This window comes from Anas platyrhynchos, chromosome 5, assembly GCF_047663525.1.
Source record: "Anas platyrhynchos isolate ZD024472 breed Pekin duck chromosome 5, IASCAAS_PekinDuck_T2T, whole genome shotgun sequence".
NCBI lineage: Eukaryota > Metazoa > Chordata > Aves > Anseriformes > Anatidae > Anas > Anas platyrhynchos.
The window spans coordinates 28,627,288-28,650,163 of record NC_092591.1 but is presented as its reverse complement, the minus strand read 5'-3'; the positions used below and the strand labels follow the sequence as shown (position 1 = coordinate 28,650,163).

At 40.1% G+C, this 22,876-nt stretch overlaps 1 protein-coding gene across 9 annotated transcripts in view; it reads right to left on the bottom strand.

The window, feature by feature from the left end:
• KCNQ1 (potassium voltage-gated channel subfamily Q member 1) overlaps window positions 1–22,876 on the bottom strand; it is a 408,405-nt gene that overhangs the window by 258,319 nt on the left and 127,210 nt on the right. For all 9 annotated transcript variants that reach the window (XM_072038533.1, XM_027458507.3, XM_072038534.1 and 6 more), the window contains exons 3-5: window positions 3,290–3,416; window positions 1,501–1,579; window positions 433–529 (exon numbers count right to left, since the gene is read on the bottom strand). In XM_072038533.1, coding sequence (XP_071894634.1) covers window positions 433–529; window positions 1,501–1,579; window positions 3,290–3,416 — 303 coding nt within the window. The remainder of the gene's footprint in view (window positions 1–432; window positions 530–1,500; window positions 1,580–3,289; window positions 3,417–22,876) is intronic.

Genomic DNA, 22,876 nt, shown 5'->3' with positions numbered 1-22,876 from the left:
CAGAATTTAATACAACCATGTGTTTCTCACTTGCAAGTGTGACTTGCAACATTAAGTTTTTGGTCATCAAAAATCCATTGGATAAACTTTTCAAATGCTGCCGTATTCAAAACAACTTTGGAAAAATACGCATACTTTTTAGAAATGTTCAGATTCCCTTTTAGAAGTCTCATTCCTGTGGTTAAATCCAACAACAAGTCAAAAGTTTGGCAAAGTGCAGGTGAACATTTTTAATCTTTTAGGAACTTTTTGTCCCCTGAACAGGGCAGAACAACCATACTTGGGTAAAATAAATGACTACCTGTTTCCACATTAAATATATTTGACATCATCAACATGTCTGCAAACACACTGTTCTGAATATAAGGACTTAAATTACTGTTAAATAAATTGCATCGATTATTATGCCATTTTTTGAGTACTCAAACTTACTTGTCTGTGTATGAACACAACTGATCCCAGAAGCCTCCATGTACCACCCTGACGGTCAACATGCAGCATTCGTAAAATCTGCAGGAAACGGATGCCCCTGGAACACAATTTTTAAATTAATAAAGAGGCTAAGAATACAAGAGGAAATAAAAGAGGTGGAGAGGGCAAGTCTGTGTCTTCTAAAAGACCATTTTGAGGGAAATGCATAGTATTTTATGGTAGACCCAGCAGCTTGTCTCTTCTCACTCCATTTACTCATCTTTCATCATTTGTTATGAAGACAACTCAGGAAGGTTGTAAAGGAAGAGGAAGACTGTACACATGACTGGTAAGGGTGACTCAAGAATTCAGGATTTTGGACGCAAACTGTGAATGCTCCAGAAATCATTCATCAGTTTATATTTGACTTGCTTACCAGGATGGGGAACAATATATAGAAACACATATAGTTCTAACTACAGAACCTTGCCTTTTAGGCGTATCACAGCCAACTTGAACTTGACAGTCCAACAATATATATATAAAATTTCATTTTTACAAGAGTCACTAGAGCACTGTTACAGCTAATGCACAGAGCACAGTACACTGCCCTGTACTTCCTCATTCAGGAAAACGAAGTGGTGTGACCCTTCTGAGTACAAGGTGGATTCAGCCCATCAGGAACTCACAACCACTAACCCCATGCCTTTTATGAAAAAGCAGCTTAAAGAGGTCAGAGGCAAAGTGTGAAAGACAGCTGCTGTAAAACTGAGCCAAGGAACTAAAATAAGATTTGGATAGAACCCATGTAGGTGGATGGGAGAGGATGGGTACCTATATGTGCACCTCTACTCCCACCAACCATAAATCCATTACTAGAGCTAAGAAACTTATGACCAGACAACACACTCAAATTTGTATTTTCACTATACTTCATGGGATTATTATTTCACACCCGTATGTGATTGGTGATCTGCTCTATTACATGAATGTCAGAGGAAAGACTATTTTTCACCAGGAGGTAAACAAAGAAAAAAAGCTACCCTATTCAAAATGACAGCATTATTTTCTTTTATTGCATATAATTACCTGATAGCTGAGGTTGCAAAGACTTGACCTTTAGAGCCCACACACAGAACTATCATGGAAGCAACAACTACAATTAAATCTGGAAAACAGAAGTCAATTGACAAAACTAGTTATTAGCATCTTGGCAATACTTCTGCAAAGCTGTTCTAAAACCATGGCCAATATTACTTTAAAAGTTTGAACAGTGACCCCAAATGAAGATTTCCAGTTACATATCAAGATACCTCTTCTGTAACATATAAAGAAAATATAATTGTATGATTTAATAGAAAGGTTTTACTGGGATGGGTCTGAGATTACCACATTCTAGATAAGCGATATGAGTTACTACAAAACAGCCTCAGCAGTCTGGATAACTTATTAGCTGGATTTCTTATTTTCTCTGCTGTTTTAGAGACTGTTTTATTAATTGACAGAGTTTTTGGCTTTTATTTCATTTATCAGACAACTGACTTAATATTATTTAATCTCTCCAGGTCTGAAGGGTAGAGAAAAATTAGAATTCGTGTGTGTCTAGTTTACTTTAAGTCACTCATTGCCTTAGGACTGTATACTAAATCTGTCTGCCTCATGCCTAGTTAATTTTGGAAAGCAATTCCATATTTTGGAAAACAAAATAGTTCTTGATACGTATCTAGGAAAAGTGAACTTTGTTTTGCTTCCCAAGCTGAAATAAATCTGAAGCTGTTTCAGAACCTCTACTGTGCTACATCTCAAGAGAAATGGATTAGCAAGCAGAATGCAAAGATATGGTCAAAGCCATTTTATAGCTGCAGTCACACCTGAGATGCAATTGTTTATGTACACACACAAAGAAACTGAAGTATTTTATGATTGTAACAATAAATATCCAGGCACAAAATTTTGTAATTTACATTCCAAAAACTTGCAGATTGTTTAGGAAAACTATATCCTCTATTCAACAAATAGTGTTTCTGAGTAGTGGAAAAAACTATGTCACAGAACAAGGATTACTGTGCTTCTATAACAATACCCCCCTTCCAGAACTTGATTTGTTTATTCTATTTATATTTTGAATGCTCCAAGGCAAGGGTCTTCAAATAACTCTCTCAACATTGGTTAAAAAATACAGTATGGTTTTGGATTATTATGTTTCTTTCAGTGAAATTATTAAATGCAGGACAAGCATTCTAAAAAAAAAGTTTTGACATATCTAGATTTTGGAAAATCTAGAATTTGTGGATATAATTTCTACAATGACTGAAGTCAGTTAGGAAAACAACTGCAGCGAATATCAAGGGGAATCAGGTGCCTGGTTCCAAAGGCGTCACTCTGAAAACCAGTTTTTAATTCAACAAATACACAAAGTAATTACAGTGTATCTATCATGCTCCACCAAGCAGTGTGTAGTTCAGTTAGAATCCAAACCAAACTCATTAAAGTATTCAAGTGACTGCTAAAAAAAAAAAAAAAAAAAAAAGCTTTCCATCATCTTTAAAAGAAAAAGTTTAGCTATTATAAGTGTCTGGGACCCCAAGGTCGCAGGAGACAGGATTACGGGCAAGACTTATTTCTGGCAAAGCTTCAGATCACTTGTGAAAAGAAAACACTCTGCCCTTCTGGAAAAACAAACCAAGCTACATTTCCCCCCCCCCCCCCCCCCCCCCCCAAATAAGTGCTATGGATTCCTTAGATCTATGCTAATACTAATGACAAGAGTTCTTGCTTAATCTTGGCTTCAATTGCTATAGAAATTTCATTTTTCAGAACTTTCAAGGATAACTTTCACCTGGTGTTTACAACAACTTTGCGAGCTGTATGTACTCACCAATGATTGAAATAGGCTTTCTAGCAAAACGGAGCCTTCCCCATATTCCAACATATTTACTGCGGCATCCTGCTGACCATAACCGAACCACGTATTCTGTTCCAAAGAATACCACTAATACAATTTCCTAAAAGAAACAGAAAGGGAACCAGATTAGTTTTCTATTGCATGTCTTTCATCTTTTTTTCAGAATCTATTAGAAATGCAGAAATAAATATAAAATTTGGAAGTTAAAAAACTATCAACCCTACCAACATCATTTAAAGTAACACAGTAAAAGTGGCAAACGAAATAAAAAAATAAGAGTAAGCTTAAATACTTTAATTGCATGCAGTTTGGCTCATACACACGTGCAAGAACTGAAAACTATTCTATACAATTCACTTGGTCTCTCTATTCAAACAAAAGGTTCCCTTACTGTGCCAAAGAAAACAAGCACAGCCTGTATGCAGAAGATGAGTATTTTCCTAGTGTATTTCATTTTGGGAAGAGGTGTGCTTCACATTCCACTGACCATATCAGCTTTACCACACATTTTCTTATACTTTTTCAGTCTTGTTTTAATCTCATGTGGATGAAAGTAACATTTCTGGTGCCCTCACAGTAAGAGGACTGGCACCCCTTCCACCTTCTTGTCGACAGTAAGAAACAGAAATCTAGTCCTGAAGTGCTGCTACTATCGAGCTTGGTGTTAACCACAGACCAACAACAAGGTATGACTTTGGAAATGCATACAAAGCCACAAACGTCAAAGACATCTGACACTCTTGTTGATACACAGAGGTACACTTGTGTCATACTTGGAACCTCACGTGCAGATAAACCTGGCTTTTCTGGAGTGGCTGACCATGGTATATTCATCGGTTTCCCCAAAGCCAAGGAGCTGCAACACTTCCTCATCGGCAAGCTCAGTTAATATCTGGTCACACTATTACTGGTCAGGAGTAAAGACAAGAAACCACATTAGGTATCACAGCTGTATAGGATAAAGATAAAGAGGAGCTGCCTATTACAGAGAGTGTTCTAATATAAAGAGCAGAGATGTTGAACGTTCTACCCAGTCTCCCCCTATTCCTGCACTGCTGTTTTTCCATGATATCCAATTGGCAAATGGGACTCAAGGTACCTATGAATTTCTAAACTAACTGAAATACCTAAGATGCAATCCTAGCCCAGAAAACACCAATGGGAGTTTCAAAATCATCAGCTTCAAAAATGCATGGGATGTTGCCCTGAGCAGTCAGTAAAATAACAGGTCTGTAAACAGTAAGAAAAGGGGAAGAAATCGCCACACACCGGTAGACCTCACTATATTCTTTTTGTGGCCCTAAAACTCTTGTCTTCTGCTGGCATGACCTGCTCATCTCAGGGCAGTTGAAGTTGAAATTACTCTGTGACACAAATTTAGGAAGATGCTAGCCCAGACCACCTTCCTTGGTTTTGAAAATCTCAACCTCTGCAAGATATCAAATGCAGCAGAACAGCATCTCAATTGGTTATATTGTATTCCAATTACATTTTCAGCATATAATGAAACTGTCCAGACTGTTGGTTGTAATAAATGTAAAGTTCCTACCCTTTGACCCAGCCAAGAATCTCTTCTACAGCTTGGTGCCGAAAGGATCCGTCAGAAACCTTCACTTATCAATAACTCATTTAGAGTATTATTAAATATTTTTTTCAATAAAGTCAGAGATAAAGTCATAAATCTAAAAAAAACCAACAACAACAAAAAAACAGCCTCTGCAGCAGGCACTTTAAGGAAAGACTGTTTTAAGGCAGCAGCTTCAAATGCAGCAAAATTCTTCTTCATCTAATTTCACTTAAAGATATTTAAGAACCTGCACTGAATTAAGACCAAACTACACAAGGTTCCATGAAACTTATTATAAAGCAAAGCACCAGAGGCTGTCCTTGCTGATCAGGGGACTGCATTCATTTCTAAGACAGAGTCAACAAGCTCCAATATCCAAGAACACTTCAATATGCAGAAAACTAATGCATCTTCTTTCATCAGTACTAAAAGAAACTCCCTTAACAAAAGACAATAGCTACTGCACAGGGAGCGAGAAGTGTCCTTCATTCAAAATAATTAATTGGAGGAATGGGTGTATGGCCTCACATCATATGCATTAGCACAGACAATGCTCTTCAGATATTCCCAAAAGATTGCCAGAAAAAAAAAAAAAAAGAATTCTAGTAGGAAAAGACAAACTCACAGTAAATTTAATGTTTTAGTACAATAAAGCAAGTCAGCACTCCGACCAGAAACCGTGGGCTTGGCAGGATCACAGTTTCATTTTGATAGCAAGAAGGTAAAAACTGAAAGCCCGGCTTGTGCTTTAAAGAAGCGCGTATTCTCTGCATAGCAAATTTGCATCGGAGCTGTGTGTGTATGTTTTTTAAAGCCCCTCCATGGTTCATTGGCTAACAAGAACACTGGCAAGTATGCAAATGTGGGCTGTCCCAAAGACAATGCAACAGACATGCAGTCAATGGTTACTGTCATCCAGTTCTTTGCATGACACGCAGACAAGCTTAGAGAACATTGATTGTTCTATAGACTCCAGTGACTGGAGGGAACGACCAGTCGGCTTACACCAAGACACATTTTTCACTCCTGACGTTTTGATAAAGGCTTATTGACCTAAATGAGACCCGAGTTATTCAGGGAACATCAGGGGTGAAAGTGCACAAGCTGTTCTTCATGGTCATACACAAAAACGCCAGGTATCCATTAGCAACTGGCAAATTCCCCCTCCCCTGCCCGTGGCTGCGTGACAGACAAAAGTGTTTTTAATATCTTGCATTGCATAAGTCCGATAAGTAATCCCATGGGGGTGGAGGAGGCTGATGAATTTCTTGTCAGTACACATTTATATTAGCAGCCAGAAACTTGCAGGCAAAGAAAAAACAGATTAGAAAATTATGCTTTCCTGAACTATCAAGATATTTCCTACTTTCCCTATCTAGCAGCTTAATGTGAAGCTTTACGTTAACTTGAAGAATAGCAACCTGACCCTTAGTTCATTTATGCCAGTGCTAATTAGAGCCAATTCAATTTAACAGGAGAGTTACACTGGCAGAGAGCAGCAAAGCCTTGCACCTGAGAATCTCAGCAAATCTGCGTTGCTCTACACATGAATTTGGGCCACTGTTTCTTAGATACTTTCTCCTAACTGCCCGCTTAACACATACGTACGAAGTGCAGCAGATAAAAGTTTATGTGCTTCTCACAGTGAAATCAACTAGAATGAAATATGGCTTCATGAAGACCTGGAAAAAAAACAGAGGCTGGTATAGGAAAATAGTAGGATAAAGCAGTGAGCAGACAAAGAGGATGTAAAGAATGAGTGAAACAAGAAACAAAGCAACACTCAGCACAAGGCAAAAATTAAAATACATAGAAAATAATTGCCTGCAGAACTCTGGTGGGGGTGGCGATTAAAGCTCAGGAGAAAAGTTTTCTTGCTTCAAATAACACACACACACACAAGAACAGCACTGTGCGAGGACCCACTCAACCCTTTGCAACTTCATGCTGATTTCCTTTCTACCAGGTGAAAGCTGAAGCATCATATTAAGATTAAAAAAATATATTATACCAACATGACAAAAAGAGCACTTTGAGATGTGAAAGTCACATCCCTTCACACCATGGGCATACTAGAGCCAAGAGACTTTCTTTCCTTTTAATCATTTATACGTAACACCCTCACTTCTGCCATCCCTCTGGCTCAGCCCACAGGCACATGCTTCGTTCCTTGTCAGCCACATCATCTCAACACAGCCAAATACCAGGGAAGCCCTCGATGAAAAGGTAGAGAAGATGAGCATAAGGTATACATGGAGACAGCTTTTCTTGAAGTAAGACACTGTGTCTCAACTCTCCAGCTGTGAGCAACTGACCCCAATAAACACATTTCACTTTCAACTACAAGGAACAGTCACTGTGCAGGACAGGTCAACAGGACTGGTGTAACAAGCTTTGGGCATTCCCACTGTGGTATGGTGCTTGGTGAAACTAAACAGAACTCCTAATAACCAACCACCAGATGCCAGGGATCGAAATATTTCTCATAATGACCAGCAATGGAGCTTGAGTTCTCCCTGCTGCTTTGGTGCAATAGTATGTATGCGGTGGGTCCAGTTTGGGAGACTCACAAAAGATTTTCAGGTGTGTCTCACTACTCACTTCCACGGTTTTGGCTTCACAGTTCCCGTGGAATAATCATGGTTTCATAATAAGCTCACACCAGGAACACAGAGGACTCAAAGACCAGCCTTGATGTATCAGGTTTGACTTTTACACTGCAGAAGTGTACCCTGCTGTGGACAAGGACAGTTTAACTATCACCCTGATGAACTTCTGAAACAAACAACAAAGTCCTTTCTATCAGAGGACAATAGGAAAAAGCTATTTATGAAGAAGACTTACTTAACTGAAGAAGGGATCGGACTTCAGCTGTGTGACTGGAGAGTCAGACCTATTAAAAACACCAGCCTTGTTTAGAGCACACAAGGCTTATTATGTATTAGAAAAATTACCATCTTAGGTAGGTCACATTTACACTCACAAAACCAGCACCACTGCAGGCTGCACATTAACACGGAGAGAGCTGGAGTTCAGTTTACAGCTCGCTGCTCACCTGACACATAGGGGCTTGCAAAATGCTTCAGACAGCACTTGTGCATAGCCTGAGCAGGGTATGCAAATTTACAGCACTGAAGGCAACTGTTTCTTCTAATCTCACTCGCTTTGTATAGAGAGGCCCCTCTTTGTTCTCTTGAGAAAGGCAGGATTTCTTCTTGAAAGCTGTACTGTGTTTTCTAAGATACACAGAACAGCCAAATCAGATGGCCTAGGCAAACAGACAAAGACAGCCACCAAACTCAATACAGTAAAAATCCCAACTTGATGAAGTACAGGTCAAAAATAAAAAGGTAAATAGTTTTTCATATACATGTGCACTTAGTGAGCAATAGCAAGTGCCAAAAGTGCTATTTAAGACTAGGGATTATCTACCCTACTTTTTTCACTTTCAGAGATCTTTAAAAAAAAAAAACAAAACTTGCGCATATTCAAGTTAAAAGCAGTAAGTTTTAAAACCAGAATATTTAATGTCTCATGCTGAGCTTTTATCTTCCCTTCAAAAAAAACTTATAGTCATTTGCTAAAATTCTTTATCTAGCATATTTGTCACCAAAGGATTAAACAGGCAACGGAAAGCAAAAATAACTTAGTATCACATTTCTATCTTCGGAGGCCTATAATTAAGCCTAAGACATTATTGGACATCGTTAAAGTTCCCTTATTAATGTTTTTAATTAAGATGAAATAATATTTACGTAAGTGTTCGTGTTTTGAAGACGGGAAGCTTAGTATGAGACGAAGTTAGAAAAGTTGACTGTGCTGAAGCTTTTCTGTTTTCCCTTAATCAGTGCTGAGAGCACACAACAAAAGCATTGGGAGCAATAAAGAATACTGCAGGCCTGCAATTTTAGGTTGAGATTTTCCAAAGGCTCCAAGCAACTAAATCCGATTGAATTTCAATAGGACTTGGGCACCTAACTCCCTTAGGTGCATTTAAAAAGCCTTTAATTGATTTCCTTAGCTCTCTTCTCACTGGAGGTTTCAGCCAAATCCAAACCAAGGCAGAAGAATTTTTTCCACTAACTACAAAAAGCCTCAGATGTCAGTGGTATAATTTTGCACATTAAAGCATGGTCTCAGAGCACTGGTGTATTAAAACAACTTTCCACACCATTATCCCTGCACAGGTCTCTTCATAACACAGTCTTCAGCTTGTGAACTTGGTTGCTGATGATATCCACCAGGAATTTGCAGAAGTAAATTAAGCTGGGCTTGCACAATTAGTTTATGATACCTGCTTTAACATGGAGTTCTCGCTCCCCAAACACTCTCAAGAACTAGACCTTAAACCCACAGGATTTGGCAACAGAAAGGAAGCTTTAACATCCTAACCAGTCCAAAATTGATTAAAAATCCACAAACACACTCTTCCTTTTTGTTTATTTCATGAACCTGTTATTCACAGTTCATACGAGTCTCTAGAAGAAATTCATATCACAGCTTCTGCTTCAAAGAGAAATAAGCTCTGGCTCCTATCCAGGACAGCATATGCTTAATTTTATAACCTTTGAATTCAAAAGAACTATACACCTACTTCAGTTTAAGCACACATACACACGGTTCAGAGAGATGCATGCTCAATTGTTAGTACATGTAACACGCTAATAGGAATAGAAAGGAACTGCTGCAAACTAAAGCAGCAGCCTAAGTTATGGAGTCTGTACTTTTGTGTTACAGAGAAATTTTCATATTAACACTATTTAGTCAGTGGCTACTTTTCCCCTAGCAGATTATTTTCATCCTGTCAAGTATCTTGTTGTGTGCTGATAATTACATTCACTCCGCAGCTAATGCTGAATACTTTGGAGGACTCTTGAAGAGACCGTATGCATGAAAGCTCACCTACTTGTGATTTTTTCCAAACTATAAATGGTAGGGCAAGAGTAGCTAACATGTCCTCTGGCAGAATTTTCTTAGATCCTTAGACTACCACTACCATTATTACAACACTAGTCCTTTCAGAGAGAAAAATAAATATGGCATATCACTTCTTACCAGAAAGTAGAGCAACACAGAAGGAAGAATCTGGCCATTATCACCCTGGCTTAGCCTGCAATAGCTTCATTTTGTCTACTTAAAAGGACAGGTAAGAGTAGTTGGCATTTTCAAGATGTAATGACCAGGCTGTGGTCACCTGCCACGCATAAGAACTTTGGTAACAGCAACATTTAAATCCCAGTAATTTCAGGCATACATTTTTCTTTGAGGCCATGCTGATAAGTAAGAGCCAGGAAGCAATAGTATGTTTTTAAAACAAATTAGAAAGATTGACGAAAAAAACATTTTTGTTCCACTGGTTCTGAAAACTAGAAAACAACTCTCTTAAGCTTTCTGTATTTGTTTTTCCTCCTTACTCATCTTTTTCCATTTCATTAGAAAAGGACAGAAGGGCTGGCAAGGACAGGAAACTAGAAACTCAAACACCTTCAGTTTTCAATTATCTATAAAAGTAAATCAGTTAATGCTTGCTCTTAAAAAAATGCTTTTTTTTTTCCTCAGATCATGGCCACATCTGATTCTATGCTCAAACCTTAGTGATTTTTAATGTATATATTCTGTAAATAAAATGTGTCTGTAGAATCAACTGCACTTTTCAAGCATAAAAAGAAATATGCTGTAAGAAGTATAAAAATTAGGAACTACACTTTTCTCTCTCTAGAAACTCATGAGACAGGGACTGTAAGAAAACAAGCCTTAATGAAATCCATTTTCCTTGTTTGCTGTGTCTCTCCTTCTGTACAGTCACTAGTTGTCCAGAGATGGCCACATTCACACACTGTAGTAAACCTGAGCTGTGTTGCTATACCAGTAATCTGAGTCTCTTTCCTCCAAATCTGACAGCCATCCATGCGCAGTATTTCTTAGCTTTAACCACAGCCTCACCATTCTGACCCACTAAGATTTCTTCATGCATTTGGGCTCTGGGTAGTGCCCCTGCAGAGAAAACGCTTCCACAAGCTGTAGCAATGCTTCATTCCATGGCTAGACAGGAGTCAGGAAGACTGCAGAGATGGGGGAGATCAGGGCTCAATTTGCCGTCCAGCTACAGATTTCTCATTTGGCTTTGAGCAGACTGTGTGTCACCCTTCACTCAGTTCCCAAGGAGAGAAAGCCACTGCTCTCACCATCTTTTGCCACAAACCATTCTGTGGATAAACACCGTGATGCAATGTGGGTCCCACATCTAAATCTCAGATTACGTTACGAGCTTTTGACAATTTACTCCTTCAAAAGATGGCACAGAGTACACCAAAAAGGAACGTTTTCAGATGAAGTTCTAATTTCCTACCTGTCTTGTGAAGTTAAGGATGTTTCCCTCCCCATTCCACCCCTACCCAAGCAGGGAGTTATGGTCATGTACAGTCTGGCTTCAGAATTTTAAACTTGACCCTTCCATCTCCTTTTCATGGTTTTAGGCTTTGTGGGACCTACTCCAGGATGTAATGTGTGTTCTGCAAGCGAGGCATATCCAGAAAATTAGTAGGTCACCGAAAGCAGAACACTACTGTGGTTACTTCTACCTCCGCACATGCTCCTGATACACTCTTTCCCTCGAAGCAGCATGTTTTCAACATTCACCCTCCCAAACTGAGATTTACAGCCTGAGCAATAACTGTATTCTTCATTAACAGTTTAACAAGTAAATTTCAAATGGACTACTGCTGTTTTCGACCCCCTCCAGATAATGATGGAAAAAAAGAAAATATTAATTTTTTCCCAGCTGGCAGGACAGTATTGTGCAGTAGGGCTGTCTGAAAGCAAACCTTCTGCAATTAGAAGCCCGGCATTCCTTTTACACATGTGGGCAATCGCTGCTCATTTACCAGTATCATGCTCAGCATTGATAAGAGTTCAAGTGCTGTATTTCTGTTTGACACTTACATAAACACAACCTGGGTTTGCCTCAGCATACTTGAGCTCACTCCCAGGCCTGCTCCAGGGAATACGCATCATGATCTTCCACACAGCTGCAAAAACAGTCACACACTAAACCTGTAGTCCAGGCACTTAATACTCCTCACAGGAAAACACATGTGCTAGTTTAAGCTAATAAAAAACCTCTCAGATGCCATATGTACATAGCCCATTCAGTCAGCATTTTACAGTTGCCTCTAAAATTTGTGAAGGAGGAGAGGAAAATTATTTGACATGCAAAATAAACCTAACCGAAGGCAACAAGTCAGCGTTTCAGCTGAGTGGCAAACACATTTCACATACTGAAGGCAAGTAGTTTCCTCCTCGTGCCAATTTCCTGTGCTCGTTCCAATCAGTGAGCATAAAACAGTTGTGGCTATCATTCAGCGCATCAGGATTATAGCATACCAAAATGGGAAGTTAATTTATACCAACCAAAGCACATGATTAATTCAGTGCAAACTCTCTCGAGAGCTTTGATAATGTTCCAAGCGGACCAAACTAAACTTACATTTGCAAAATGAAGATATAAGCCAGATCTCTCTGAAGTCGCATACTCCATTAACCAAGCTACCGTTATGTGCAAAGACTTGTATTTTTACTCGGATTCATGTTTCTATCAGTTTTGGGTCCAACATAAATAAATGGTGCAACAGAGGCAGCTCTTTGCAGAAGTCAAAGTTAGGAAAGGAGAACTCCAGTTCTGTGAAACTCCCTTCACTCACTATCACCTTTCCCCTGCACCCTCTACAAATAAAGGACAAGTGCACTATTCATTGCTGGGAGAAAAAAAAATATCTTAAAAAAGCCACGGCCTTCTCAGTGGCAGCTGGTCCGAGCCTCAAGACATCAAATACCTCAGGAAACTAATAGGCATTATATGGAATTAATTTTAGAAAAAAATACAAAAGTGATATTTGGCTGAATTCAGTACCTCTGTACTCCAAAGCTGTTTGGAAAAGGAGAGGAGAGACGTTACGAAAGCAAGGCCTAGGGCATGGCAAGAAGAAACTGAAGGCTCTGCCGCAGGACACGGGCTAGCGGGCAGCTGCTGCAGTGACCAAAAGCCACCAAACCAGAAGAATCCTCCTGTGGAGGGGTACTTGAAAAGGGAAAAAAGCATGCAGCTTTGATTGATTTAATGCATTGATTATGCATTTTTAGTGCATCAGTATTTCAGAACACACAACTGGTAGCAGTGGAGCTGCACTTCATATTATTGCATTAATAATGTGCTCAGTTTTCTAAGGTTTGGGGCATCTGTTCTTTATGTGAGGTATACTTCCAGGGGACTCATGATTTATTTCAGGAATAGCTGGATGTTGTAGGGGCTTCTGTTTGACCTCAAGTTTGCTGTTGTGTTTAGTTTAACTCCTGATTTAAACATCTTTCCTGGTACATTAGGTGATGAAGTGAGTGAATGCCAATCTTACTCCATAGGTAGATGAATTCTGACAACAATTACTGTGAAGAGATTGCCCAATTTTATTTTATTTTTATCTTTCCTCCCTTCACACCTTCCTCACACTTTTTAGTACTCAGTGTTTCAAAAAGCGGTTTTTAATACATCTGCCCTGCTTAGTCCTCTCAGGATCCCATTGTGTTAGATGGGATTGTATCAGAAAACCTTCAGTCTGGGCACCAAAGATCTTACAGCAAAACCACAGAACTAAGATTACCCACCAGAACCGAAGATGCTCACGCCATCCAAAAAGATGAACGTTCAGCAATTGAGGAACTAGCAAGAACACCTGTACCTGTTGTCTTAATAGAAGCTAAGCCAGAGGGTGCATTCAAGGACGGTGATTGTCATTGCTAACCTAATAGCCACTGCTCTACGTGCCAAAGTGAAATATGCAACACTACCACCTCTCAGCGATAACACAATGTAAAAAGTGTTCTTTCCACTGGCAAGTGTTCTTTTAAAACAGTATTTTATCAGTACACAAAGTAAATAATAACAGGTTAATCTCTTTTCTAGGGCTAAGACACAAAAAAAAAAAAAAAAGAGGAAGTCAGTCCTGATGCATAACAACCAAATACTAACACACGAATAGAGAATAGAGCGTGTAAGAACTTCGGGATACACTATTTTTATTTAGTGGTGTTACACAAGAAGCAATAGCTCAAGCAGCCAAGGCTTCCAGAAATTAGTGAATGTCAAAGGTTGTAGCCTAACTTACAGATATTGAAGGAGGAAAAAGCTACTCAAACTGCAAATCAGACAGCTTTGCATTTTTCTGCAAGCATCAGTAAACGTGGCTAAAATATGGAAAACACTCAGAGGCCTGTAATCCTCTGCTGAAAGGAGGTTTTACATGGCAGCAGAACCAAACATACCCATCTGGTGAGCTCCTTCTTCGGGGATAAGGCGAGTGGTGTGCCATGCTCAGAGCTGGGTTCTATTTCCAGCTCTGCTAAAAATGGTTTTAATTACAACCTCATGTTTCCCCTTTCCTGAACACATAACACACTGCACATTTAACTTTGTACAGAAGTGTCAGTTGCTAGTACTGTTTAGGGTGTAATTAAAAACAATTACATTATACTAGAAAAGCACATAAGGGACTGTTTTGTGTACAATGTGCATTTCCTCATCAGCTGGATGGCCAAAGGAAACCCACTAGACATGAAAGTATGGTACAGCTGGGTCCCATAACTGGGCATTTGCATATTTATAAGCTATTGCACTTGGGAGGCCATTGCTGATGACATGAATGCCTGTATTAATGAGTCCATCAATAGAGATTTCCTTACGAGAAATTTGCCCTTATGAAGTTACATCAGAGAACTCCGTTATCATGAAAAACTTGTCTCAAATGGCAGACTTTAAAGCCAAAAATCTTGCACATATTTAAATAGCATGCTTTACAGTACTCAAGAAGTGGTATAAACTCTCTACAAATACTGTCTGTGGTTTCACACCTTTTGAGTAACAGTAATGGCTATTTCATGCTAGGAAGATAGGAAATGTGTTCATCTTGGGTGCTAAATCAGCCTAAAAAAATAGCTACAAAAACCCTCTTTTGAGCATTCTGTAAATGATTTGTAGGCTGTGGGAATTATATCTTCAATTAGAAAGATAGCAAACTGATGACTGTACAATAAGCAATCACTTCTCAGCACAATACAGAATAGTTAATATAGTGTGACTCCTATTACTGCTACAAGAAGTAGTGTTTTACTATTTAAATCTTAAAATCTTAAGCATAGTATTAAACATAGATAGCTCCTTTTTTTTTTTTTTTAATAACATGAAGAGTAGGGTGAACAAGCTTTGAGAGGAAAGAAGTCTATTGCAAGTTAGTGTACAAATACCTCCTCCAAGTTTTGCTAACTGGCTACTGCACTGATGTTTTCCATGGAAATTCCAGCCACATTAGTTCTGGCAGCAATTAAAGACTACTTTTGGAATCCTTAACAACATCCAAGGGGTCCCTTTCAGCTTTACTTCTTGTTCTGTAGTTCTTTCTACTCTTTAAAGCAGGGAAAGCAGTCGTCCCCCCCCCCCCCCCAGACCTTCAACTTGTTTTTACTGTTAAAATAAATACGAGGATGAGTCAAAACTCCAGCTCAAAGGAACAGCACTGAAGTATTTACTCGGCTTTGAGAGCTGAGAAGCTCCTCTTTTGCTCAGGTTGTACCTCTTACCACTGCTTGGTACATTGTGCAACTCTGATTGTGAGCCAACATGATCATAGGACTCGATGATAAAAGAAGCTATTCAGAGTTTTGGCAGGAGGAATACTTCTGACATTTTGTTTCATCTGGATCACAAGATTAGACTTCGGCTTGGGGTTTTAACACTAAGCTGCCCGTGCTGCATCATATGGAGCTGATTTCTGACACTTCTTCCAACTGCGCATCATGTTATTCTTGAACATTCCCATCTGAGTCAATGGGTCGACCCTTGAAGCAAGCTGCCATCTATTACAAATAAACACAGTTGAACCTATTTGTTGAAGAGGGAAGATTACACCCTTACACCCCTTAGAACAGACCGAAGATACATGTAGGTACCAGGCCACAATATCAAGAATTCATTCTTCTTGAAAGCAAAACATAAATGAAGCCAGCATGTATCCAGGCATCAGAATTACAGTTGTACATTATTCCAAACACCAGCTAAAGTGTTAAAAAACCTCTGTGACCATATGTGATATTTCAACCATGTTCATAGCTGGAAAACAACATTAGAATTAGTATTGATTAAGTTAACTGCCTGGCTAGAAAAAAATCACTAAATGGAGAATGAAAACTTGAATGGGGCAAACATACATTTTTTTCCCTATTATTAACAGAGAGAAATAGGCACATGCAAAGGAAAATTCATCTCAACTGTCCGAAGCACCTTCAGCTGTAACAAGTGACTCTTTCAGGTGTACCTATCCTTTTCCACTTATCCTTTTCCTTTTTTCCAAGGGAAAGTCCATGTGATTGGCTTATTCTACCTTTTTAGACAGCTAAAATTAGCTGCAAAAATAATAATAAAAAAATAAAAACCCAAAGTCAAGAAGTGCTTTGAGTTATTGAATACGGTATTCTCACCCTGAAGCAATGGCATAAACTTCCGAGAGGATGGAAGTTTACTGTCAGTTCTCACTTGAAAGAAATTTATTAGCTGTTTCTATTTTTGGCCTGGTCTCCCTAGGGAGGTCTGTGCAATCACCTCTTCTCCCTCCAGTTTCCCTCTCAGAACTCCTGAACCTACAGCTGATCTGAAGGCCAGGTGTGTCAGAGCATATTTGAACTTCCTGGAAACATTGTGAGAATTTGGGGCCAGGCAGAAATGAAGTACCCTGCATATGGCCTGAGAGAAAAGATTTCACATTATTCATGACACACTCTCATGATGGTTCTCTAATCTTAACCAACATCCAGCCTCAGGAAAACTTATTGCAAGTTTCAGTTGAAACTTCTATTGAATCCATTAGGCTTCACAAAAACAAAGCAAACCAACCCCAAAACACCCACTCCAAGACCCCAAAGCCCTATCGCATCCTTGATCCCAGTGCTTGTACAACCACTGGAGTCCCCATGAACCAATCTGCGTTTTAACTGAAGAAAACACTGGAGCGGAACAGCCTCAAGTGGCCTACACAGCCTCAGTGCTCAGCTGGATAAGGATCTGAGCTACTTGATCACAACTGAAAGATGCTCCTGTTCCTAGCAGGAATTTGGACTGGATCATCCCCAGAAGTCTCTTCCAACCTAAATTTTCCTATTATGGTATCATTTTTCTGTGATTAAGTAGAATTTTTCCTACTGATTCCTGGAATCTGTGTTTAAAAAGGTAACTAAATGCAAATCACTTTCAGAGAGAAAAAAAAATGAATACAGTGAAACCAGGAGGTTTCTTTTTCACTTCCAAGGGAAGTTCACTTGCCATGAAGCACAAGATGAAGAGGAGAACAGACTACCTCCATGTCCCCTTCTACCACCTGCACGGACTTCTTAGCTTTGCCATGCAGCCTTTTCCTGGTTGGGACTGAGGGGTAGGAAAGAGAAACAGCTTAGGTGAAAGAAAAAAAAATCTGACACCTAGTTTCAGCAGTTTACTTCCATACAGAGATGCAACTCTTGATTCAACAGAGCATAAGCTTAGCAGAGAAAGCAAACCAATGACACTTCATTCAATAAAGAATAAACTGCGGTATTCCCACTGTGTTCATCATGTCACTTCTTCAATCAACTCTGATTGATTAAACTTCTTTCATTAACTGATTTCAGCTTGTCTGCTTTATTAGCATCTGTATTATCCACCTGGGGCCCTAGAACATCTGCTGCGTTTGCCTGCCATGTTCTAGGAAGCTCAGCCCTCCTGTTTATTACAAGCATTTCTCAGATTTCTGATAAAAGCTTCAGATTCTCCCAATCTTCTCCTAAGACCTACAGCAGCTAGCAGCTCTTATTCTCCATTTGATCATTTACTGCAGTCATCCAGCACAGCTGATAATGCTTCTCATTCCACTAAGCTCGCTCAAACAAAAATCACAGGTAGGGCTTCTCACAGGCTGACAGCTCTGCTCATCTTCCATAAAGGGGGGACGTACGGTTCGCACTTATGCCTGGCCAGGCTTTTTCATTTTCTAGTTCCGGAGGGTCACAACAACAGAGTGCAAATATTTACAACCAGGAGTAGGCATTCATAACAGATGGAAGGTGGAAGAGTGAGCATTTAACTGTTCCCCCCATATTTAGTATGCTGCTCTAGGGCCCCTTACAAGATACTTGCCTGCACACATGCTTACAGAAAAGATATTGTTCACCATGTTCATTTAGTGGCATATGAAGAATACATAATGATGTCATAATGATGTCATCACGTGCAAATGGAAAGAGAATAATCCCATTCTTCAATTCCCTCCAACGTTCTGAATGTTACGTAGTCACATAGGATAGTGTGAGCAGATAAATTTTACCTAAGCACTGTATCCTCAGTACATGCTCCACATACTGGGTTTGGAATTTGTTCTGCAAAAGTCAGTAGGGAGTTTTCCTGTATTATACATGAAAATATGATCTTTAATTGATTTCAGTGATGTCAAATAGCTCAAGATTTTTACGTGTTTAAACAGGTTATTTTGGAGGTTTACTTGTAGCTGTATGAACAGTTCAGAATGTCCTTTTGAGAAGAATTTAGAGTTAAACGACTCAAGATTTGGGGGGAGGGATTGAACTTCCTAGAGTACAAGTCATAGTGTGTTAACAGACAGTGTATCACACCACATTGAGCTCCACTAAGATAAAAGGCTTAGAGATTTCACTGTATAATAAAAAGACCTCGTGTAAGCAAAAGAAATAAATATTTACAAAGAGAAAAGTGCTTTTAAATTCCTAAAACCCACCCCACATGGAAGAATCACCATCATACAGGGCAGAAACACCATCACAGGAAAGAAGAGCGAGGGGGTAGGGGAACAAGTACAAGCAACAGCCCTTCTTAAAAAAAATATTTATCTTAAGAGTCATTAGATAATCTTCCACTTCCAAAACTGCTGAACCAGTCAGTTCTACCCCACGTTCAGCATCAGACTATTAAATGAAGTCAAAAGTTTCTGTGGTTACTCTCAGCTGAAATGAGCTAATTTCCCCAGAGAACAAGCTACACCGACCAGATGTCTTGAGCCACTACTCCCCAAAGGAGCGGAGCAGCCCGAGCAATGCCGCCTCTGTTTCTATGGAGATGGGTTTTCCCATCCACCACACAGCCGGGCGCACGGTGGCTACCAGCTGTTGTCTCGACTCGGGCTCCATCAGGAGAGACCGAGGGAAAAAAGTGGGAGACGTAGGACGGGGCTTCTCCCAGCCCCAGACCTCATAAACTTTACCCACAGTGGCCAACCTCCACTCTTCGCAGCCGCCGCTTGGGCTCACTGCTGTTGTTTAAGGCTGCCTCTCAGTGCTTCCTCCACTCATTTTACAGGCTCGTAAGAGGGCTGTGGCAGCACACAATCACTTGGTTTAACATGTTCAATCACTGCGCTGGCAAAGCAGGTTTCCCCAACGCATGCTTCCAGCCCAACTTTCCCATCTCAATGGTTTTATGAGCTTAAATCTAAATCTCCGATAGTAACCCATTGCAGGTTCCCCACATTATTCTCACTCCATACTTTCAAAGGAAAACTTTGTGGATTAATGACACCCCGTCCTTCCTGCAAGGCTGGTTAATGCTTCAAATTCCTATTGCTTTTTAACTCCTGTGGAACTTTAATCCGTCTCTGACCATGCTGATGAGCTGCAGAGAAACAACGCTGGCTAGGATTTTCATTCTTGCATTTTCTTTTTGAATGCAGCCAAGTTCAAATGTCTAATTATAACTTTGCAGAGTTAATGATCAATTTAACGAAGGCTTTAGAGTATCTTTGAAGTCATAACAACAAGCCAAAGGGGGTTTAAAACGTTAACTGCACAGGGAGCCTATGTAGAGAGCTTTCTTAGGATTATCTCTCTCACTTAACAACAAAGTTGAGTCGTTTCAGAATACTTCCAGCAACCCCACGGCTTGTTGCCACATAGCGCTGAGCTTTACCTAGAGTTTATTTTATAGCTCTGAGCAGCACCAATCATTACCCTATTAATTCAAGCATGTTTAATTCAATGTCCCTTGACTACTCAGTCATGCCTATTTGTAACTTTTAAGCAACTACAGAAAGGTACAACTTGCCCCATCCACACCCAACAGGCACTAATCACCTAGGTTAGATATACAACATAAGTAGGGTGTATGTTGAGACAGCTACAAGCAATATTCCCTTAGTTGTATGATATGCAGCTCCTGTTCCTTTTTGCTTAAGGCACGTGTTTTTTCCACTTACTACACAGGCTGAATGGGCCCTCAGATATATGTAGCTCCTGCTGATGCCAATGAGCTATAAATACACATCCCAGGACATACTCTGACCCGTTTACTTTTTCATCTAACATATGCAGCCACTCATATTTTGTATATACTGCACTCCATTGCAATGCTGAATCAGCATGTCCAGAAATAACAATAGGGGCATGCTCAGCCTGGAGCAGTGCACAGAGAAAGCAGTTGGGCTCCTCCCTGCTTGCTTTTCACAGGAATCCTGCCAGTCAGCATCGCCAGACACATTTTGCAGAGGTTTCTCTTCCAAACAAAGCTGAAGGTGAAAGACATCAACCTGCTGACAAAAGGAGTCAGAGGACAGCAGTTACAGGTGAGCAGACAGCCATTGCTGGTTCCCAAAGTGAGCTGACTGGGAGCTGAAGGGGAAAAAAAAAACAACACAGCACACTGGGTGATGTCCTCCAACACTTTCCTTTGCAATGAGGCACACAACTGCATGATTTTCCCTTTTAAACTTACAAGTGGGGAAAATTTCCATAGCAAGAACCAAATACAGTCTATAGAACTAGGCACTGCCAAAAGAACATTTTATAGGTTTGACCAACCCATTTAATAGCCACCCTGTGGCTTGCACAAAGTGATGGGACTGCAGTGAAGAATTTCTAGGCACATAGGGGCCCTATAAACAACGACAACTTGCATACCTTTTTTTCCCCCCAATGCTGTAGTTATAGACCACAATAATTGCATGGTGAAATCTAGGATAAGTATAAGTTGGATAAACTACTTCAGCAAAAATTAATGTTTTCTCCCTAAATTAGCCAGTGCAACCAGATTTCCTTTTAGGGCTCCTGAGAGAGAAAAATTACATCTTACTGCTTTCTTCATTTAAACCTAACTTGCTTAGACCTTATCTCTGTGTCCATTTTCCAGTCCATGCTGAGTTTATGCGTTACCTCCAGGTACTATTACAGCCTTGCCACAGCAAAGGCTTACAGATGCTCGAGTCTAAAGACCACTTAAGCTCTCATAAAATATAAAGCAATACAGAAAGGAGAGCAGTTTGCATCATGCTAAAAAAGGCTTTCAATGAATACCTGGGTACAACACTGCAGCAAGGATAACGGAGTTAGCTTCCTTTGTTGGGGGTAGTTCACGCACTTTGAAGAACTCTAGTCTTTCTTGACATGGTCAGGGTACTTGTACTCCACAGAAGTAAAAGATCTCCTCAGTGTATATAAATACCTGAGGGGTGGGGGACAGAAGGATGTAGCCAACCTCTTCTCAGTGGTTTGTGGGGATAGGACAAGGGGCAATGGCTGCAAGTAAGAGCACAGCAAGTTCTGCACTGACATGCGAAAGAACTTCTTCACGGTGAGGGTGATGGAGCACTGGAACAGGCTGCCTAGGGAGGTTGTGGAGTCTCCTTCTCTGGAGATATTCAAGGCCTGTCTGGACGCCTACCTGGGCAGCCTGCTCTGAGGAACCTGCTCTGGCAGGGGGGTTGGACACGATGATCTTTTGAGGTCCCTTCCAACCCCTACAGTTCTGTGAGATTCTGTGAAAAGGATGATTTTTGTTCTATTTTTAGAGCATTTTTGCAAGAAAGATCCCATGATGGAAAGGTATTTCAATGTCCGATCACAACCATCCCTATTATTCTTTAAAGCTGTACAACATATACGTTGTACTGCAACACCAGTATGAAACTTTTTTTTCTTAAATAAAATACAACCGTAGCCATTTTTTTTTTTAACTTCTTTCTATTTTCTTGGATGCTTCCTCATACTTTAAAAGCATAAAAAAAGCATTTTGTTTAAAATCAGAAAAAAGAACAGATTCCTTAACTCTCCTGAAGATGCAGGACCCTGAAAATCTGAGGGTGCATCACAAGGCACAGCATTTTTTAAATTATTATAGCTACTCAATGGCTACCACTGTATATTGTATCTTGGGACAATGTTTTCATAAGTGTTTCAGTGGCTTAGCAACACATCTTCTAAAATTATGTAAGCACTTGGAGCTAAGTTTGCACACCTGCAAAGCAAGTTAGATTCTTTAAGCCTGAACTATGGAAGAGACATGGTGGTAGTAGGACACCTGCCAGGTGACACCTCTTCACCCGTATCAGGAAGACTCGCCCCCTGGAGCCTTCAAAAACATGTATTTTATTTCAGAAATGCAACTAGGCATGCACTTGTCCCACCTCCCTTTATGCTCTTAGCTGAGAAACCCATGGCTCCGTCCATAAACCTGTGCAGGAGAGAGGTACTCCTGGAAACCTGCAGTGAACCTAACTGTGGCATCTCAGCCTCAGGCCAGATGACGTGTGTGCACACTTGAATCTTGAGTAAAAGCAGCACCTGGGTTCCTGAAAGTAATGAAAAACAAACAAACAAAACCAAAAAAAGAGCGTTGCAGCACCTGAGTGAGGTAAATGAGTGGATTTTCTGCCAGATTCAACAGCAAAGGTAGAAGCAAGTGCATGTCAGCTCTACAGTAGGCCATAAAGTTCTTATCTAGTGCAGCAAATTAACTGACACCAACAGAAGCTTAAAACAATGATCCCAACTGCAACTAACTGCAGCAGCAAAGGAGCCACTGCCAAAGGCTGTCTAGCACCCCTGTTATGGGAACAATGCACCCCAGGGGGAGAGGCAGGTGTGTTTTTGCATTTGTTGATACCAAATTCAACAGACACTAT